At 38.3% G+C, this 21572-nt stretch overlaps 1 protein-coding gene across 1 annotated transcript in view; it reads right to left on the bottom strand.

The window, feature by feature from the left end:
• TMX4 (thioredoxin related transmembrane protein 4) overlaps positions 1 to 19704 on the bottom strand; it is a 42098-nt gene extending 22394 nt beyond the window's left edge. Inside the window, exons 1-2 of the mRNA XM_029917625.1 lie at positions 19326 to 19704; positions 7544 to 7659 (exon numbers count right to left, since the gene is read on the bottom strand). Of these exons, the coding sequence (XP_029773485.1) occupies positions 7544 to 7659; positions 19326 to 19498 (289 nt within the window). The 5' untranslated portion in view covers positions 19499 to 19704. The remainder of the gene's footprint in view (positions 1 to 7543; positions 7660 to 19325) is intronic.
• Positions 19705 to 21572: the final 1868 nt, after the last annotated feature.

The following is a 21572-nucleotide window of genomic DNA, read 5'->3' as shown; positions in this document are numbered from 1 at the left end:
GCAATGTTAGGGAATTATGCTTTATTGACATGGCCTTTAAAACAGAACGCACAGACAAATTAGTATCCCATCACTACTTCAAGTTTCTATTTAGGTTTTATTTTTATAAGACACAGATAGGATTTCTAACAAAAGTTAGGCATCACCGAAGGCAATATTTTTAACTTGTTCTTTAAAATCCTTCGTATGTTCTTGGTCATCATTGGCAATGGCAATAAATTAAAAGTAAAAAAATATAAGAAATATTTCAGAAAACACATTAACCTATACAGTATTTATAAACAATATTTCCAGATTCACAGGCCAGCTTGCCTGAAGTCAAACCTCACTTAAGGTTCTTATTAGTTTTTAATTTGGGACAGTAAATTTAAATCATCCGTTTTCACATAAATGGATATCATTATTTCTATCTCAGTATTTTTTAGTATTAAATGATTTTATATTTATAAAGCACATAGAATACAGTGTTTGACACAGAATAAGTAGTAAATATATGTGAGCTAATATGTTGTATATTTAAATCTCTGATTCAAAGTTAGGATAAAACAGGATGTAATAAACTAATTTAGTGTTAAGTGCTTGAAAATCACACACTATTTTGGATAGCATAACATATCTTTACAAATAAATGTGCCCATAAAAAAAAACTTAATACAGAGAAAATAGTGACAGATATTCTCAGAATTTTCTGCATTTTTCTGGTTCAGGCTAGAAGGACGCTCATCCCCAAAACTCCTAGAATAAAGGGTACGAGAACCTTATGCTCTTGAGGTGAATTGCTGGGCTGTTTTTCCAGAACTACTGTACTAATTTACAAGACCATCAGTTAAGGTTCATTTAAAATAAAGATCATTTTTGGGGCGCCTGAATGACTTGGTTCGTTGAGCATCAGACTTCAGCTCAGGTCAAGATCAGTTCATGATCTCATGGGCTTCGAGCCCTGTGTCATGCTCTGTGCTGATATCTCAGAGCTTGGCGCCTGCTTCCGATTCTGTCTGTCTGTCTCTCTCTCCGCCCCTCTACCACATGCTCGTGCACGTTCGTTCTCCTCTCTCTCTCTCTCTCTCTCTCTCTCTCTCTCCCTCTCCCTCTCCCTCTCTCGTGCATGCATGCAAGCTCAAATTAAAAAAGAGCATTTAAGAATTAAAATAAAGATCATTATTAATAAATTATAACACCTCAAAACTGCTTTCATTTAGGTTTCTTTGTCAGTATTTCTTTAAATGACAACCCATGCAGGATACTAATAATAAGGTCATAGCACCTAACTCAGTTATGAGTTCAGTTTGCTCTCTGGGATAACATACCATCACTGAGGCTGTATTCAGGACAATCAACGATAAAATCAAGAACAATTAATGTAGCCCTGAGATTATGACACACTACTAATGCTTAACTAAAGGTCTGACACTATGGGAAATCACTTCAAATAAATATAATTTCTGAGAGGCTAACAATGTCAGAAAGCTTTGGGTTTCATGTTAGTGCTCCAAAAATGTCTTCTAACCTTTAATACTGATACTATCAGGCATCAGGGGAACCTTTCATTACCTAAAAAGTTAAAACACTATCACCTTGGAACAGAGAAGCACTATCTGAGGTTGTGAACTTCATGTTTTAAAAACAAGTTAAGTGTGGATCTTAACAAAGGAGTACAACAACAGAGCAGCAGCTCATTTCAAAGTCTGTATAAAGATTCGCCGCAGCAAACTTGAGAAAGTGTAAAAGAAACAAGTGCACTCTTCAACCTTTAACTAAAAGAGATAAAGTTTGGCCACAAGGTCTCCCAACATTTCTGCATGTCTCCACTTTAAAATGAAGATTGATTGCAACATAAAAGGGGCATTAATCCAAAATTCAGGAAAAATTTTAATTTCTTATTAGCAAGCTTATCTTAAACATAAAACTTATCTTAAAGAAAAAAAAAGAATTAAAAGATTATAGAAAGAAAAATGATATCAGGAAACTACATTTTGATATGCAAAAACACAATAGAAATTATTTAAGTTAAATATTTAATAAATGGAGATAACTACTAGCTTTTATTCTACCATTATTAACTGTGCTACTTTGGGCATGTTATTTAACCTCTTTGAGCCTCAGGTTTCTGAGTAATATGAAGATAAATAGTTCTCCCTAGAGTTTTTTTGAAACTAAAATGTATGTGAGTGCCTAATAATTATAGGCTGAAGTAAATGCTTAACTAAATGTTAGTTATTATCACCAAAAATACAGCAGAAGGAAAGGAATAAAAAAAAAAATAAAAACTAACCTTACCTTTGAGACTGAAATAGAGTTGCCAATATGATAGAATACAAAAGGCTAATTTTTATAATTATAAAATTAAAATACAAACATTAACTGAAATACAGTTTACTAACAGTCAACTAACAACTTTTGCAATTCATTAGTGCGTTTAAACATAATGCTTATTCTTGACCATGGTAAGAGTCTGGTTTACCTCTAATGTAGTGAAAAATCATCACCCATTGGGTGCTCTATGAGCAGCTACTGTTTTCTTGTCCTTGACAACTAGGCTCATCTGCATGGAACAGAAGGTTCAAGTACATACTCATTACATTTAATACCCCAAAGAACATATGCCTGAAATACCACCTGGCCTATGCAGTATTAAGCCGACCATGTAATCCAATCTAAGGCCTCTCCTTTCTTTGACTGCTACATCTCAGCTGTAAAATGCAATGTGTTTATAATTCCCAATCTTTATAATTCTGAAATCTTATTTTCGGTTCAAAATACCTAAAAAAATCTCTTGTGAGATATACCAGTGGAAGACTTACAGGCTTGACTAAAGGCTATCTATAAACACTTCAGAAATTCTTGCTTTCACTTCTTTTTAAATTTTACTTGCAATGAAAACAAAACGAAATTATGCCTTACTAGGAGTATTGGCAAGGCAGCCCTGATGAAAGTATATACTAATGGAGATCTGTGGCCAAACACAAGTCTGCATACAGAAATATTCAGAGGCACCTAAGTACCCCAACTGGTTAAGCATCTGACTTCAACTCAGGTCATGATCTCACAGCTGGTGACTTCGAGCCCCATGTTGGGTGAGCTTAAGCCTCGCTTCTCACTTTTCTCACTTTCTTTCTCTGTCCCCTGCCCCCCATCACTCCGCCCCATGGGATTCTATGTGATTCCATGGGATTCTCTCTCTCCCTCTCTCTGTGACCTGGCTCACTTGTGTCCTCTCTGTGAAAGAAAGGAAAGAAAAGAAAGGAAGGAAAGGAAGGAAAGGAAGGAAGGAAGGAAGGAAGGAAGGCAGGCAGGCAGGCAGGCAGGCAGGCAGACAAGAAAGGAAAGAAAGAAAAAGAAAGATCCAGTAAAATGTTCAACTTGGGGAAACAGTATCATTCAGGATGTTAGATTTTGTAAAGATGAAGTAAATACCAAGAACTTTCAATAGGGACAAGATGACCTGGACGTCTGCCAAATGAGTTAATACCACATAAGACACCCTCTCTCTGTTCACTGGCTTCCAGGACCCCCTACTCCTCCAGCACCTTCTTACCTGACCTGTTTCTCTTTTTCCTCTGTTGGAACTACCTCTTTCCTTCTACATGTTAGAGTGCCCTGGTTTCAATCTCCCAAACACTTCTCTGGCACACTCCCTAGGCAATCTCAACTCTTCCCCTTCCTTTCAAATACCATATATAGTGATGATCCTCAAATATTATCTCAGCTCAGCTCTATTTGGTTTTCTATTGAACATCTTGAACTTCATTCCTGTTCCAAACCTCCTCCTCCTCCTTCGGTCTTCTCCATATTCTTCCTTTCCATCAAATGCTATAGCCAATCTATCAAGAAATCCTTTTGGATATTCCAGCCAAATGTAGTATCTCAAATCCAGTCACTCATTACTGCCGCTGCTAATGCAAGCCCCATTGTCTCCATCTGGGATTACTGCATTAACTTCTTAACTTCTTGTTTCCACTTCTGACTTCCTACAGACACGTTTTCATGTAGCAGCCAAAGCAATTCTTTTAAAACATAAATCATATCCTGTCACTCCCCTACACAAAACCCTCCAGTAGCTTCCTTTCTATCATCCTAAAATCTAAATTCCTTGCCATGGCCAACAACACCCTACATGGTCTGGTCCCTAGCTACCTCTCCAGCTCTGTTTATCTTGAGTATCCCACTGGCTATTATACAGTTCCTCAAATAAGCCAAGTAACCCCTCCCCTCACATGCTGTTTACTCTGCCTGGAATGTTCCTCCTCTACAGCTTGTTGAAATTCACCTTCAATTTGTCAAGATATCTAGTCAAACAGCCCTATTTAAAATAGTGGCTCTCACAATTTTCTACATTTTTATCCTACTTTCTTTTTCTTCAAGTCCTTACTGCTGCCAGACATTATTTTCCATTTTATTCTCATTACTATTGATCTCCTTCACTAAAATGCAAATTCAATGGGGCGCCAGGTCTTTTATCTTCCTTATTCAGTTGTATCCTTTATCTACATTACTACCATCTAATTTTTTTTAATATTTATTTTTGAGAGAGAGAGAGTGAGAGAAAGAGTGAGAGTGAGCACAGTGGTAGAGAGGCAGAGAGAAAAGAGACACAGAATCTGAAGAGGCTGTCAGCAAAGAGGCTGATATGGGGCTCAAACTCACAATGAGATCATGACCTGAGCCAAAGTCAAATGCTTAACCAACCGACTGAGTCACTCAGGCACCCCTATATCACTGCCATCTAGAATAATACCTGGTGCATGGTAAGACCATGGTGCAAATATTTGTTGAATAAGTACATTATTCTTAAACCCTTTTAAAAGTTTAATTGACAACATTAGATTTTTTAAATTTTTTTAGAGAGGGAGAGAGTGCACACAAGCAGGGGAGAGAGGTGGAGGGAGAAGGAGAGGGAGAGAGAGAAAGAGAAAGAGAGAATCTTAAGCAGGCTCTGTGCTCATTGCAGACCCTGATGCGAGACTCAATTCCACGACACTAAGATCATGACATGAGCTGAAATCAAGAGATGGATGGTCAACCAACTGAGCCACCCAGGAGCCCTGACAGCATTAGATTTATAATTTAAAATAAAGTATAAAATAAAATAGTATAATCTGAAGTGAAATATTCCTTAGGCCACTCAATCATATATATGGAATTTTGTCTCATAATTTTTACTTATGAGTTACAGTTTTTAAATTTTTATTATTTAAAATAATTCTAGAACTTACACTTTTAAAATTGTTTGAATACATAAACCAATCATTTTTCCTTTGTTGGACTTTGTTTCTTCACTATTCCTAAAGAATACTGGACCAAAGACTTTTTTCCTTCTCCTTTGATAAATATTTCAAATATGTATAATTTACATTTACATAAATATTACAAGGCAATGATAAATATGTTTTTAAAATACTTCATTGTAATAGACTTCTCTCTACATTATCAAAAATACACTCAATCCATTATGGAAAAAGTAGCTTTAAATCTACATTTTAGATGGAAAGACTGTATTCAGTTAACCTTAAAATTTGTGAATCCATCACAAAGTTAATAGTTTAATTCTTTTAACTCAAATCATGCTGTGAATTCACAGCAGGTATACCAAATGACTGAAATATGAATAGGCCAGCTACATTTCTAAGAAACACATCATCAAATGTGTTTCCTGCCCACTAACTAGCAAGGCTTACACTGAATTTCACTGGACTCAAACTACTAAAAGACAAAAACAAGTTTACAGCAAAAATGTAATTGCAATGACGTGACTTCCAAATGGAATAACTCATTCTAATAGCCCAAACCATGAACTAGTAAGTATAATTGTCTATCTCTAAATAGCAAATGGGCAGAAGTGCCTTTGATTCAAATGATTCAAAAGGTGGAGGCTTAGAAATAATGACTTTAATAGAAATCTCTGTCCTGGGGTTTGTCAACACATCCATCTTAATAGACACCGTCCGTTTTGCGGTCCAAATAATTGGTAATTCATTACCTTGTGTTTTTGCACTCACAGTTGTTACAGACAAATAATAGTTACACCTCTATGCCTACCTTCTTTTTTCCCTTGTAAAAGGATACAATAGGTAGAAATTGAATGGGCCACATTTCAGCTTTGAATCATAAAACAGCCACATTTCAGCTTTGAATCATAAAAGCCGAACTTTTCTTAAGCTTATTTTTATTTGAGAGAGAGGGAGTGTGCACAAGTGTTGGGGGAGGGACAGAGAATCTCAAGCAGGCTCCATGCACAGTACAGAGTCCAACTTGGGGCTCGATCCCATGACCCTGGAATGATGACCTGAGCCAAAATCAAGAATATGCAGTACAACCGACTGAGCCATACAGCAAACCCTTACACAGTTATTTTTAAACTACAAATACAACTTGTGTGTATCTTTTCAGAATTTAAAAGTTTCCTCTATTTCCCTCTTTCTTTCGAAAAGCTACATCATTAACAGGTAATAAATGTAGATGGAACAACAGAATTAGAAATTCACCATTCTGGAACCCATTGTGATATATTTGGTTCAAGTAGGGTCATCATTTGGTTCAAGTAAGATCATCAATGCCATGTATCGCCCCACAGATTATATGCTAATCACAAAGTGGGGTCTTTTCTTTCTAATGGAGATGTTTAATGTCATTACCTTAAACAAGTGATCAAACTCAACCTCACTAATGTGTCTTAATATGTGTGATAACAGTGTAATATGTGTCTTCCGATGGAATACAATTTGAATCACAGGATCATCTATGAATTACTCTTGGCCATAAATGTCTAGTCTGAATCATGTCTCTAAACCAAAATTCAAATCACAGAAAATATAAGAATAAATTAAATGTTCCCATGGAGAAACACCTAGGCAAATCCCTGGTCTGTTCTCTTCAGAGTATCAATGTCATGAAAAAAAATGGGGAGCTATTTTCTAAAATGAGAGAGACTAAAAAGCATAACTACCAAATTCAATTGGTGAACCTTGATTAGATCCTGTTTCAAAAACTATTAAAAAATAGGAAATAATGAGAAAGATTTTAATATGCTTAAGTACTGAAGGGTACAATATCATGGTGTCTCTAACTGATTTTCAAATGACTCAGCAAATTAATAATAACAATATAAAATATATATGTCAGCGCCAACATACATAAACCCAGATATGTTACCATGTTATCTGTTGATTCTAGATGCAGTTCACGGGTACTCTATATCCTAGTCTTTCATCTTTTCTATATGTTTGAAAAAAATCAAAATAAAGGGGCACCTGGGTGGCTCAGTCAGTTAAGCATTCAACTTTGGCTCAGGTCATGTTCTTGCGGTTCCTGAGTAAGACCCCTGCATCGGGCTCAGTGCTGACAGCTCAGAGCCTGGAGCCTGCTTCAGATTCTGTGTCTCCCTCTCTCTCTGCCTTTCTCCCACTCATGCTCTGTCTCTGTCTGTCTCTGTTTCTCTCTCTCAAAAATAAACATTAAAAAAACAGATACATAAATAATTTTTAATAATAAAGTTCAAAATTTAAAGTAATAAGCTTTTGCATTTCATGTCCAACAGGCACAGCACCTGGCTCCTGAATGACATCGACTTTCCCCACGCTGATTTGAAGTATTTCGCCGTTCTTTGCAAATGTCTCCCATTCCGAGTCAGTCTGCTGGCAGGATGGACACCAAGGGGCGTAACTATAAAAGAAGAACAGCTAATCAATGAAAACATTTGAAAAAAATCTGTAAAACAAAATAGAGAAATAATGTATTTAAATTTAAAAAGTAAATTCTTAACTAAAGGGAAGCACAAGAGCAAATTTTCCAAAGCCACTTGATATAGAAAAACAAGCATATTTCCCTGCTAGAATTTAATGTACAAATATCAATTCCCCAGGAAAAATTTAGCCAAAGTTTAAGGATATTTTCACAAATTACTGAAATACATAAAACATTTTATTTCAAAGTTATTCTTACAACAAATCCAAACTGTACTACTTGCCAGATAGCTTATGATTTTTCAGGGTGAAACTATTTTGAGTGTCCCATTAATGGCAGACAATTTTCAAAAGAGCCTCTTTAAACTACCCAAACCAGTTTCAGACCCATCAACGTAGAGATCTGATGGTGGAGACCAGATGATTTATTGCTAGAGGGTCCTCCCAGATGCAAATCATTTCCAAAGATAAGTGGCAGTCTGAACCATTCTCAGAAAGTAGAAGCTATAGACTAGGCTGGCTATATGGATACTTTCTTAAATAGGAGAGGAATTAGAAATAAACACTTGAGAATTCAACCAGAATTCTGTTCTTTTACATTATTTTTTTCATTCAACAAACATGATCTAAGCATGCCAGAGACTGAGACCACAACTGTGAACAAGACAAACGTAGTGCCTCCTTCCTTGTTGTGGACTGTATCATCCACAGATGAAAAGAGGTAAACAGGGGTAATGACAATCCAGGTAGCAAGTGCCATGACTGAGAAGGCAGAGCAGATGGTACAAGACACTCGGGAGCTGGGTGATCCACAGAGAAAGAAGCATCCATGCTAAGATCTCAAGTGAGAACAATAGCCAGAGAGGGATCAGAGAACGTTCTAATCTAAGCTGAGAGAAAACAGGAAGTATGAAGGCTCAGAGTACTGACAGGACAGGATGAAGGCATCATTCAGACTTTAAAAATGGTGTAGGAGGAGTTAGGACTTTATTCAAAGCTTTATTACCTACACTCTAAAAAAGTAAGACTCATAATCAGATTCACATATTTTGAAAAGTCACCCGGCAGCTCTTTGGATAATGGATCAGGGAAGGACAGGATGGAAGCAAACTGTAAGGTTAGGCCATCACCAAGGCAATACGCTAAGGGCCTCACTTTGTTCCTATGATCCTAGAAAACATCATAAATAGGTCATAAAGCTCAAACATAGTATAGGATTTCATATGTAGAAGTTAAAAATAGGAATCTGGAGAAGACTCTTGTTTAGAAATATAGTGGATTGAATAGTGTCTCTTAAAAAGATATGTCCGAGTCCTAAGCCCCCATACCTGTGCATATGATCTTATTTGAAATAAGGGTCATTATACATATAATTAAATTAAGGATCTTGGCATGAGATTATCCTGGAATTAGGGCAGGTTATCATCAGAGAAAGAAGAAGGAAGTGTGACACAGAGAAGGAGGAAGGCCTGTGAATATGTAGTCAGAGATGGGTGTTATGTAGCTACAGGCCAATGGGTGTCAGCACTGCTGGCAGCCACAAGAGGCTACGAGGGGCATGCAAAAGACACTCTCACAGTCTCCAGAGGAAGCCAGCCTTGCCAACATTTTGATTTTGGAATTCTGGTCTCCAGAATTGTGAGAGAATAAATTTCCATTGTTTTAAGCCACTAAGTTTGTAGTAATGTACAGTTGTCCAAGGAAACTAAAACAGAAAGGAAGATAAAATTTGAACTAAGAAGGGATTGAGAGCAAATATGCCTGATGAAGATTTTAAGAGTTGGTTGAGCTATGCTTAATATAAACTATTGTGAACAAACATGTGCTGGAAATCCACTCTGAAGTACTAACATAGGACACAAGTGAAAGGAAAATTAACATTTACAGGATACTGTCACAAAAATGCATTAACACAAATGGACAAATTATATATATATATATTTTTTTTTTGGCTGAATAATACCCAGAAGGAAAAAGCAGTAAATAAAATTAATCAATGCTTACAAAATGGGACAGGATACTCCAGGAATAAAAGATCACTGGACACTGAATACTATTTTGTGATGCCACCAACTAGGCATACTTTAAAAATCTGCTTAAATGGGGCACCTGGGTGGCTCAGTTTGTTAAGCATCCGACTTCAGCTCAGGGCATGATCTTGTGGTTTGAGAATTCGAGCCCCATGTCAGGTTCTGTGTTGTCAGCTTGGAGCCTGGAGCCCTCTTCAAATTCTGGGTCTCCTCTCACTCTGCCCCTGTCCCACCCACCTCTGTCTCTCTCTCTCTCTCTCTCTCTCTCTCTCTCTCTCTCTCTCTCTCAAAAATAAACAAACATTAAGAAATTAAAAAAGAAAAAGAATAAGACAAACAATGCAAAACACACAGGGGAAAAAATGCCTCAGGAAAGGCAATAAAAGGGGAAAGTGTTAAAAGATCAAATTCTGTAACAAGATACAGGCACAAAGGTGCTCTTAGGTCATCATTTACAAACCCTTTTAACTCGACCTGAGCGGAAGCATGCATGTAAATGCCATGCAACACTCAATGCAATGATGTATACAAACCAACCTTCCTGAAAAACAATAGCAAACTGAAATTGGGCAATATTTTGATCTTTCACATTATGAAGAGGTACAGGGTGTTAAAAAGTCAACAGGATGGGTAGAGTTGCATTTACTTCAAGACCAGTATTGAGATTAGGCACAGCCCAGCAGAGAAAGGGCTGTCCAAAGCAAGACAAGAATTTCTCTGTCCAGCCAGGCCCCCAGATGCAGCCAGACTTAAGCACAATTTTTCAATTACTCTAAGGATTGTTCATCCTTCTCAAGAGGGGTCTAGAATAGCCAATTCCAAAAAGATTCTAAAAGGGCACTAATCTTCTCATTTCAGCTCACTGTCTAGTCCCTGATATCCCAGAGATATATATGGACCAGAAAACATGATCCAAAACCAATCCACTGACATCTTTGAACATAGCTGATTTTAAACATGTGTTTCCACATCTCCACATTTCCAGGGCAATGTATATACCTGATACAGAAAGTGCTCAATAAATATTTACTGAATAAATAAGTGAACAAAATTAAAAAAATATATAGTCTTTATTTGAGAAAAGTAATTTTCTACATATTTAAAAAACATTCAGGGGGGCCTGAATGACTCAGTTGGTTAAGTGTCTGACTTCAGCTCAGGTCTTGTGGTTCTTGAGTTCAAGCCCCACATCGGGTTCTGCACAACAGCTTGGAGCTTGGAGCCTGCTTCAGATTCTGTGTTTCCTGCTCCCTCTGCTCCTCCCCTGCTTTTGTGCACAAGTGCTCTCTCTCTCTCTCTCAAAAATAAATAAACTTAAAACACATTTGGTAGATGTTACTGGAACAAGCAGTTGGTAATCTTTAGGAAACAAGGAGACATTTTATTATTAAGTATACTTCAAAAGGCATTTCAGTGCATTAGGTAAGAGTACTGCCGGAGGATTCAACAAGACCAACCACAAGTTAACCATGTGACTTTGGGCAGGTTAATAATTGCTCTATGCCTGAGCTTCCTCAACTGCAAAATGGGATAATATCACCAGCTATCTTAGGAGGTTATTGGGAGATTAGATGACTTATATAAAACAGGTACATGTTAAGAACAATTATTACTACCAATCACATTTGTAATAAACTGTTTGGTTTCCAAGACACTTTTATGATGCATTAGTTCATCAAAACTTTATAATCTCACTGTCAAACAGATAAGGCAGATTTAAATGACCTAGCTTGGGGCGCCTGGGTGGCTCAGTTGGTTGAGTCTCTGGCTTCGGCTCAGGTCAGATCTCACGTTTGTGGGTTCGAGCCCCGCGTCAGGCTCTGTGCTGACAGCTAGCTCAGAGCCTGGAACCTGCTTCCGGTTCTGTCTCCTTCTCTCTCTGCCTCTCCCCCTCTCATGCTCTGTCTCTCTCTGTATCAAAAATAAATAAAACATTAAAAAAAAAAATGACCTAGCTTAAGGTCACCGAAGACCATACAGAGCAAGAACCCAGATGGAGAGTTTAGTTTTTGTTTTGCTTTTTGAGAGGGAGGTGGGTAAAGGGGAAGAGGGAGATAGAGAATCTCAAGCAGGCTCCACACCTAGCTCAAAGCCTGACTGGAGCTCAATCTCACATCCAGGAAATCATGACCTGAGCCAAAATCAAACCTAGAGTCCTATGCTTAATGGAATGAGCCACCCAGGAGCCCCCAGATGGAGGTATTTATGGGATACTCCAAGAAAAAGAAGACCCAACATTGAGAGAGAGAGAGAGAAAGAGAGAGAGAGACAGACAGACAGACAGATGGAAGGGAACACACCAGAAAGAAATTACCCAATATATGGAAGAAATTTTGCAGTGCAATTTAATGAGTTCTAAATCCTTTTTGCTTTGTTTCCCTAGGCCTATATCTTGGCATTTAACTCATGAACATACTACATCAGTAATTATTAAATCATGCAAATTTAATATTTTATTCATTTATTTACTTATTTATTTATTTAGAGACCGCATGCACATGTGCCCAAGCAGGGGAGTAGCAGAGAGGGAGAAGGAGAATCCAAAGCAGGCCCTAAGCAGCACAGAGCCCTACATGGTGCTTGATCCCATGAACCACGAGAACATGACCTGAGCCAAAATCAAGAGTCAAATGCTCAACCAACTGCGCCACCTAGGCTCCCCATCTTTTTTTTTTTTTTTTTTTTTTTTTACATCCCAGTACCTAGTCTCTAGACAGGTTATTATAGAAATTGGGATCTGGATGACATTGATCCCTATATATTAAAATGCCATTGAAGGGGCACCTGAGTGGCTCAGTTGGTTAAGCCTCCGTCTCCGGCTCAGGTCAGATCTCACGTTCGTGGGTTTGAGCCCCGCGTCAGGCTCTGTGCTGACAGCTAGCTCAGAGTCTGGAGCCTGTTTCCAGGTCTGTGTCTCCTCTCTCTGACTCTCCCCCTCTCATGCTGTGTCTCTTTCTGTACCAAAAATAAATAAAACATTAAAAAAATTTTTAAATAAATAAATAAAATAAAATGCCATTGAAGTTATTTTAGGTATTCCATTCTTTATGTAGCTGCTATCCACTGGAGACTGAAGGACTATGAATGCTATTATTTCTGAGATTTAATCAGAGCTATTTGTGTTGGAGTGCACCAACAGCATTAACTTAGTGCATTTGGTGGTAGAAATAAGTCAGCTCTGCCTTTGGTCTGGGAATTGGTCCACTGTTGTTGCAGCTTTTCAAATGATTAGTATTCTTTTGTATCTGAAGGACTGTGATTTAGATGGTAATTTAGAAACTAATAAAGGAAGGTTCTTCAGGGGCCAAATGAATACAAAGAAGAAAAGTCATGATTTTCACATGCTAATGAACTCTCTCTGTGTAGGTAGGTGTATACAGATGTAATTTTTCTGTATACAATGCATGGTGAAAATCATCAGAAAGGACTGAACATGATCTTCATTTATATTATTTAAAACTAGTTCATAATGTCAATCTTCTAAGAACTATAAAAGGGTTGACCTGCCATAACTCTCTTTACATTCAAATTAATCCTTCTTTCATTTAGAGCTTCCAAAAGGAATTAGAGCATTTATAGTCATGAAAACTATACAACAGTATCTTATCTATTTAAGCTTTTCCCAGGTGGCAGAGGTATATAAAATAGCAAGCTTCATAAAGACATTTGAAATACCAGATAGCTAAAACACAGACTTGAATATCAATCCAATGTTTTTAACCACTTTTGGGAAACAAAATTCTAAAGAATGTTTTCATCATCCATGTTAGTATTCGTGCATAAATTATACTTAGTTTCTGCTATATGTAAGGTAGTTAAAGGCTCTTGATTATTCATTTCATGAATCAACTGAATTTGGTGTGAGATTTCATTAAGTATATGAAACACTTCAGAGAAAGGAGTTACTTTAATACAGTTCCTAGAAATAAAATTTTACTAAAAATACATTTTTATTCCCCCAATAATGTGCAAATTTTCTTCTTCTGTCTTGGCTCAAATTTCACAAGTGTGTCCCCGTACATTCTTTTTTCTTATCCGTGCAGAGATGAAATGGACAATGATTGATAGTCAATTTTCACCTAGAACTTATCTTGCCCAAAATGCTCAGAAGAATATGTGACAATGAGGATGAAAGAGGTAAACTAGGGTCATCTTTCTATGCCTTAATACATGAAACTAAACAAAAATGTCTTAGCTGATGACTTAACTACATCGTGTCACTCATATCTGGAAAATATGGAAAGACTCATAATAATCCAAGAGTTGGAAGCCTTATATTTAATTCAACTTATTTAGAAGATCATTTCTAGGACATTTTACCATAAAATGTAGAGAAAAAATAAAAATTGATAACTCTACAAAATTCATGGTATGTGCTAGAGAAAATGGAACCCACTTCGTTCTTTAAGATGAACACTCCATGAAGGCAGGGACTGGTGCATCGCTTGTACTGAGCCGGAACAGAGCCTGGCAGGTCCTGGACCAAAGTGATTATTTATTACATTAATGAATAAATGGGAGATGATAGTAACTCTTCTTAGTATCTAAGACAATATATACAGATATTACTTCAGTAATAAAGTTGAGGAAGCTCTTGATTAAAAGAATAACTAGTCTACTATTCATTCATTTACTTACTCAAAGTATTTATTGAATGTGATAATTATTAAGGCTCTGGAGATATGCAGAAAAATTTTTTTTCTTTCTCTACTGAAAAGCTATTGTCTAGCGGAGAAATCAGAGGAGCATATAAATTAATTTATAATTACAAGTTGTGATAAGGGCCATGCTAGGTATAAACAAGGAGAAGTGAGAATTTTCCTGGGTAGTTGGGGTACAGAGAAGGCAGAGCACCTGTTTGAGTGGTGAATGAGCATATAGCAACAATGCTCCTTATTTGGAGAATCTAGAGGTGATAAAACCATGGGTGGGCCTGGATCCCACAGGGAAGAGGACTCAGTTCATGGTGCTGGCCAGATGACAGCTCAGGCTGAGCCGGCCAAGCTCTGTGCCATCCTCCCCCCCCCCACTCCACTATTCTCCTAGGTTTGCATTGGGAGCTGCAAAGCTCAGGCCTGCATTCTAGTTCTGGCCTTGCCAACCACTTACTAAGGATCTGGCCTTGTCCAAAGCTTTAACCTTTTCAAATTTCATCTCCTCTAGTTAATGAGAATACTAATACTGCACCAGATTGCTGGGATGACGAAATAAGACAGCATTCAGGACACGTGATGTAAGCAATGTTACTGTTTACTGTGACTGAGATGATGATCATGGAGATGATGATGTGGATAATAACTCTTTGTGGAAACCATCTGAAATTAAATACCTCTATATTCACTTATGAGCTATACTTTTGCATGTTTTTAAATACCCATAACAGCATCCAGGGCAGTGGTTTTCAATCAGAGACATTTGGAAATGTGCATACGGAATGGAGATTATCAAAAATTTTTAATGTCACATGAATACTGGAATGTGATGAATAGTGTTGCTAAAAGTTCTGCAATGAGCAGGCCATCCCCACATATCAAAGAACTCTCCAATCCAACATGTCAACAGTGCCCTGATGAGAACCACTGCTGAATGCTTTAAAGAGAAGAAGCATTCAGGAAACATTTGCTAAATAAATGAATGCTGTATCTGCTATTTATTTCCTTCAGAGCACAGTAGATTGACAGCTCCTTGAAGTCAAAGGATCTTCCCAGATCCCCAACTCTAAACCTGAAACATAACAAGCATTTAAGGACTTTGTCTTAAACATTCAATCAACACATCACTATAATCTATTAAACTTCAAAAAATTATAACTATCTGACAAGCTAAGGTGATGCTGCTGACGGCATGGATTTTGGGGGAAAAAAAAAAGTTTACTAAAACATAGAGTCCTAGGGAAATAAATGAGACTTTCCTCCATCACAGTGACTAATTTTGATTAGAATAAAGTCAGGAAAGGTAGTGTTTTTTAATGATCTATAAGCACTACAGAGGTAAATTAACGCAAAGACATAATCTTCTTCTGGATATCAGTTTAAAAAGTAGGCAGGTCTGGCAGGGGCCCTTGGGTGGCTCAGTCTGTTTAGTGTCTGACTCTTGATTTTATCTCAGGTCATGCATGATCTCAGGGTCGGGGAAGCAAGCCCCAAGTTGGGCTCCATGCTGAGAGTGGAGCCCACTTAAGATTCTTTCTTGAGGCACCAGGGAGGCTCAGTCAGTTAAGCATCTGACTTCGGCTCAGATCATGATCTCATGGATGGTGGGTTCAAGCCCTGTGTCAGGCTCTGTGCTGATAGCTCAGAGCCTGGAACCTATGTTGCATTCTGTATCTCTCTCTCTCTCTGCCCATCCCTGCTCATACTCTGTCTGTCTCTGTCTCTCAAAAATAAACATTAAAAAAAATTTTTAAATACATCTTTCTTTCCCTCTGCTCCTCTGCCTCTCTCCCCTGCTTGTGCTCTATGTATATAATAAAATTTTTTAAAAAAATATTTTTTTAAAGTAGGCAGATCAAATGCTACTTGGATATCTACTGAATTCTTTCAGGGGAAAAATACCAGAAAAATATATAGAATGTATTTTTGGTGTGCCAAAAGAACAAAAGCAGCATTCTCAAGGACTGATAAAATAGGAACCAAAAAAGTTTAAAACAGCAAAGGTTACAAAGTAATGGAATGAAGGATAGCATAAAACAATGGAAATAGAAAAAAAAATTTAAGAAGGTACTTTGAAGATTATATATAATCTTTCCTAATCCTGAGAAAGGGCAAACTTTTCATCAGAGGTTAGGAAGAGATAAGTACAGCAAGCTAATTATAGAGACATGGCTGAAATAGGGATAAAACTATAAAATAATATATGAAAGCAAACGAGAAAAACTGAATATACAATAAGCATTAAAGAAAATGCAAATAGTAATGGGATAATTTTTCAGATTTTAAAGAAGATTTCAGAATTGAAATGGTGAATTACTATAAATATTTTAACTGATATTTCTCCTTAACAGAGAAACAGTGCTTTTTAAACACTGAAAATTCAATTACAAGGTTCCAAAAAAATTGACTGTTTTTAAAACAAAGAAAATATAACAAATTAATTTCATAATAGGAGTAGAATACACTGGTATGTCCTTTAAAACAACTGAAACTATCAATACCAATTTAACCATGAACTGTATTATAGGAGCTTTGTATGAAGTGGGATATAAAAGAAAAAAGATCCCAGAAGAGAAGAAGCATATAAGCAAACAAGCAAGTAAAGAAATGTCATTTACAGTAATGTCAAATTTTTCATACTATCAGAAAGTCTCCTATTGCTTCTTTAGAAAAGTTAAATGCATCATCTGTGGACCCCGAACAGTCTCCATTTATTATGCTCAGCTTACTTGAGAATAGTGTTGACATGGTAGCTAGTATTAACACATTTGGCTTTTCTCTGTTACACACATCAGCAAAAAGATTCTGAGAAGTTTGAGTGAATTCTTGGAAATTTATAGGAGGCCTATAGTAGTCAAGAATATAATGAATTGTATATTTTCTTTAAGTGTTTGATTTTGTCAAAGGGAGGAAAGGGAGTATTTGCAAACAGATAAGAGCTACAATATTTCTTCAGGACTTAGGTTCTGGTATGTGGAAAAAAGTTGGATACAAAGGTCTTCTTTCCTTTAGAGCCTCCCTTCACAGTGACCTATTCTGAAGTGTACTTGATGAAAAGGGGACTTCTAAAATGATCACAGCTTACTTCTGGGCTCTAAGTCCCATCCTGCATCACAGCCCCACGGACACATGGCAAGTTTAGAGCAATTGGTTACTATGTCTGGGCTTGAACATTTATGAAAAGTTCAATTTGACAGTCTACATGGCCAAACATAGTTGTTGGCTGTTGCTCATTCATAAACCTAACGTGGCTTACACTCACCTGAGCTTTAGTTTGCTTAGCTCTTTTACTTAAAGAAAGCCATATATATGTGTGTGTGTGTGTGTGTGTGTGTGTGTGTGTGTGTGTGTGTATACATATGTATGTATATGTATGTGTATGTGTGTGTGTGTGTGGCTATTCTGAAAAGGAGCTATAAAGGATTTGAGACATTTCTGCTTTGACCTTCATCACATACATACACAAACTCAGTTTTAATCAGAAAATTGACATCTAGAAAGCTCCACTGTGTAAGCACCTACTTTAAAAAAACAACTTTGTTGTACTAACAAAACTCAACCTAAAATTCTTACAATTATTACAAACATGACAGTCTTGAATAAAGCTCTACTTTAAAAGTTTCTCTTTTAAATGGAAAAGGACTTCTTCATCTTGATCCTCCTCAAACTAAACTCATTCAGTAGTTCAGTAAGTGCTTCATGTCTACACATTTCCTTAATCATTTCATTGGTTCATTATGACACCAAAGGCATTTTACTTTAAGGTCTAAAATATCACCTTCTTTATGGTCAAACGGCAAATGCATGTTTGAAGGAGTAATGTGCACTATGTTCTCTGAACAATGTAATCTGCTAAGGGGCTTGTAACTTTTGGCCCTATCTCATGCTGAGGCTTTCACTCCATAGGCATCTATTTGCAACATAAATTGAAAGAATCAAAATTTGGTCTTGGACAAATAAAGGAAAGATCCAATTCTGTGTGCCTGTGTCCTCAAGGTAAGAGTAATTACCAAACAGTAGTGATAAAGTATCTATATGATCTGAATCTACAGCCTAAGGAGATAAGGTATCATTTCTCCAGATGTTCTTCATACTCCCCACAAGCCCATCATGATGGTCTCTGAAGCCTGTTCAAACATGGCCTATTGTCTCCTTCAAGGCTTTTTCCAAAGGATCACTTTCTTCCTAGAAGTTAATTTTAAGCTACTTCCCTGTTCCTAACTCAAAACTGTATTTCCCATCTCCTTCAAAGACACCATCCACAATTTAAATTCTGTTGTTCAAAAGGTGCAATGTAGTGATGTCCCTTTATTTATTACACTAGCACAATTAGGTTAACTACCCAGAAATCTCTACCTCTAAAAATGATAACAAATATCAACATTTATTTGAAATCTTGCTCTAAAACTTCAAAAACACCCACATCTTCCTGTTTTATTTTTCACAATGACTTCTTGGAGTCTTCAAAATGAAAACCAAAGTATTTTGCACAAGGTGGCCTGCCCCTCACAGTCTATAATTATCCATTCGACAGATACCCTGCCTAGCCCTTGCTACATAACTGTAACTGTACTGCATGTAAATGTCATTGAAAGAGAGCCCTTTACTATACACACCTGTACCCAAAACACGCGATTTTCTCACAGATTTCCTCCATTTCCCCCTCCTCCCCTTGATAGGCTGCCCACCACATCCCTGAAACTCAGGCCCCAAAGGCAGGGGGCTAAGCAGTTGGGGGGTGGCTGCTGCGGAGAGAAGTGTGAATGCGCCGCACTCGCAGCTGTCACCGCGGAGAGCCTGGCGCGCATGCGCAGCGTGAGCAGCCCGGCCCCCGCGCGGCAGGCCTCCGGGCGAACACCGGCGCAGCCCTACGGGGAGTGCGGACTCCACAGCGGCCCGCGCGGCTCGGGGAGGGCGGGGCCCACGAGGGCAGTGTGGCGTGCGGGGCGTGCGGGCACACTCACAATTTCAGCATCCACTCGCCCTCCATCACCAGCGTCCAGTTGGAGGCGGTCATGGGCCGCACCCAGCTCCGCTCCTCCGGGAGCGCGGTCTGCTCGGGGCCGGCCTCCTCCGCCACCGTGACCTGGGCGGTCAGGAGCGCCGTCAGCAGCGGGCCCCAGCGCCCGCCCGCCATGTTGGGGCGTGGAGCGAGTCTCCTCCGCAGGGGATGTGAGGAGAGGAAGCGATGAGCCCGGATCCACGCTAGCTTGCAAGCCCGGGCCTTTACAGGTAGTCAGAGGTGGTGCCGGGGCGCCCCGCCTCCGCCCCGCAGGCACAAACAGTCCCAGCTTAGACTGCGGGCAGCCAGCGCCGCCTCTTATCCGCCAGGCCACGCCGAGGCCACGCCCCCTCCCGCCTCCCCCTGCGGTTGCCCGGGGTGTCGGTTGCCTGGGCAACAGCCGCCCTTTCTTTCCGACACCGTTTCCCCCCCTCCCCCTCCCGAAAATAAACTGATGACCCAACGTTGCCTAAATTGGAACAGGCGCCTCGTTTGCTCAGACTCCAGTATTGGGATAGGCGCGCGTGGGGTTTTCTACAGAGAAATACGGCCAGTAATTAAAAAATTATCCTCCTATTCAGTGGTAGCGAAAATAACAATGGACTGCAAAATAAACCTATTGATAATGAGAAAATGGGAGGGTGTTTGGCTGTGGCCTCTTGCTGGAAGAGGGAGAAAAATTTAAGTACTCGGCATGTGTATGTTGAAGTGTCATCGCCTAATTGGAAATAATAGTGAAACCGGACTCTGCAATTTAATTTTTTGATAATTTTATAAGAAACAATCAAAACAAGAGTACTAATGTAAAACGAGGCAGTTGGAATTATGTGGATCTCACACTTGGCTACAGTTCATCAGATCTAAAATGAGAGTAGCCTAAATGATTTCCAAATCACCTTCCAGATACCCATTAGATGCATCTGTACCTTGGGACCGCTACACCCTGAGTATGTATGACTGACTTGCAATTAGAAGGTGACTGAGCTTTTCCAAAGTGTGCTTTATTAAACTTTATTAGCTATGCAAAGCATAAAACTGGAAAATATGGTCAATACATGATGAAAAAGTGTGATTTCTGTCCTGGGCTTAAAGCAAAGGCAGCTATAAAACTAACAGTACTGCAGGGCATATGAGATCAATCTCCAGTCAGTACTTACAGGAAAGATTTAATTCTGCCTTCAGAGAAGATCTTACTTGATAAGGTGTTAATTGGTAGTAGCTCAGTTCTATATGGATCTTATAAAAATACAAGACATTTAAAATCTCTTGTAAATTTGGAAAATGTTCTTGTAGTAAATGTTACTAAGAATCACTGACTGTTATTGCATACTGATCAATCGTATAAACTCAATAGAAAATATTTTGTTTATAAAAAATTTCATACACAGGAATTCTATCATTCTTTTCAGTGAAGCTTTTGTATTTGATAAGTGATTGGTAGAAAAAAATCTGCTATTAAGAAATAACAATTTTGGGTGCACCTGGGTGACTCAGTTGGTTAAACCATCCGACTCCAGCTCAGCGCATGATCTCCCAGTTCGTGAGTTGGAGCCCTGTGTTGGGCTCTGTGCTGACAGCTCAGAGACAGGAGCCTGCTTCAGATTCCCTTTCCCTCTCTCTGCCTCTCCTCTGCTTGTGCTCTGTCTCTCTCAAAAAATAAGTAAACATTAAAATTTTTTTAAAAAAGAAATTAAAATGTTGTTACTTTTGTTGGGTGTGGTAATGGTGTTATAACTATATTTTTTAAAAGTATTGGTTACAGATGGTAAAATACTTAGGTGTGAAATAATATGATGTCTAGAATTCACTTAAAAATACTCCAGAAATAGGGGCACCTGGGTGGCTCAGTTGGTTAAGAGCCTGACTTCACTCAGGTCATGATCTTGGGGTTCATGAGTTTGAGCTCTGCATCAGGCTCTATGCTGACAGCTCAGAGCCTGGAGCTTGCTTTGCATTCTGTATTTCCCCCTCTCTCTGTCCCTCCCCTGCTCATGTTTTGTCTGTCTGTCTGTCTCTCTCTCAAAAGTAAATAAACATTTAAAAAAATATTCTAGAAATAAATTTCAGGGTATGGAAAGAATGGGTAAACCTAAGTGATACAACATCAATCTGTGCTGAAGCGAGGTTCATTTTTGCTTTTCTCTACTTTTGTGTATGCTGGAAAGTTTGCAAAATGAAAAGTTATAGAGAGTATCTGGAGGCACAAATG

This window comes from Suricata suricatta, chromosome 12 (genome assembly GCF_006229205.1).
Source record: "Suricata suricatta isolate VVHF042 chromosome 12, meerkat_22Aug2017_6uvM2_HiC, whole genome shotgun sequence".
NCBI lineage: Eukaryota > Metazoa > Chordata > Mammalia > Carnivora > Herpestidae > Suricata > Suricata suricatta.
Note: the sequence above shows the minus strand (reverse complement) of the source record. Positions and strands in the feature narration are given on the sequence as shown.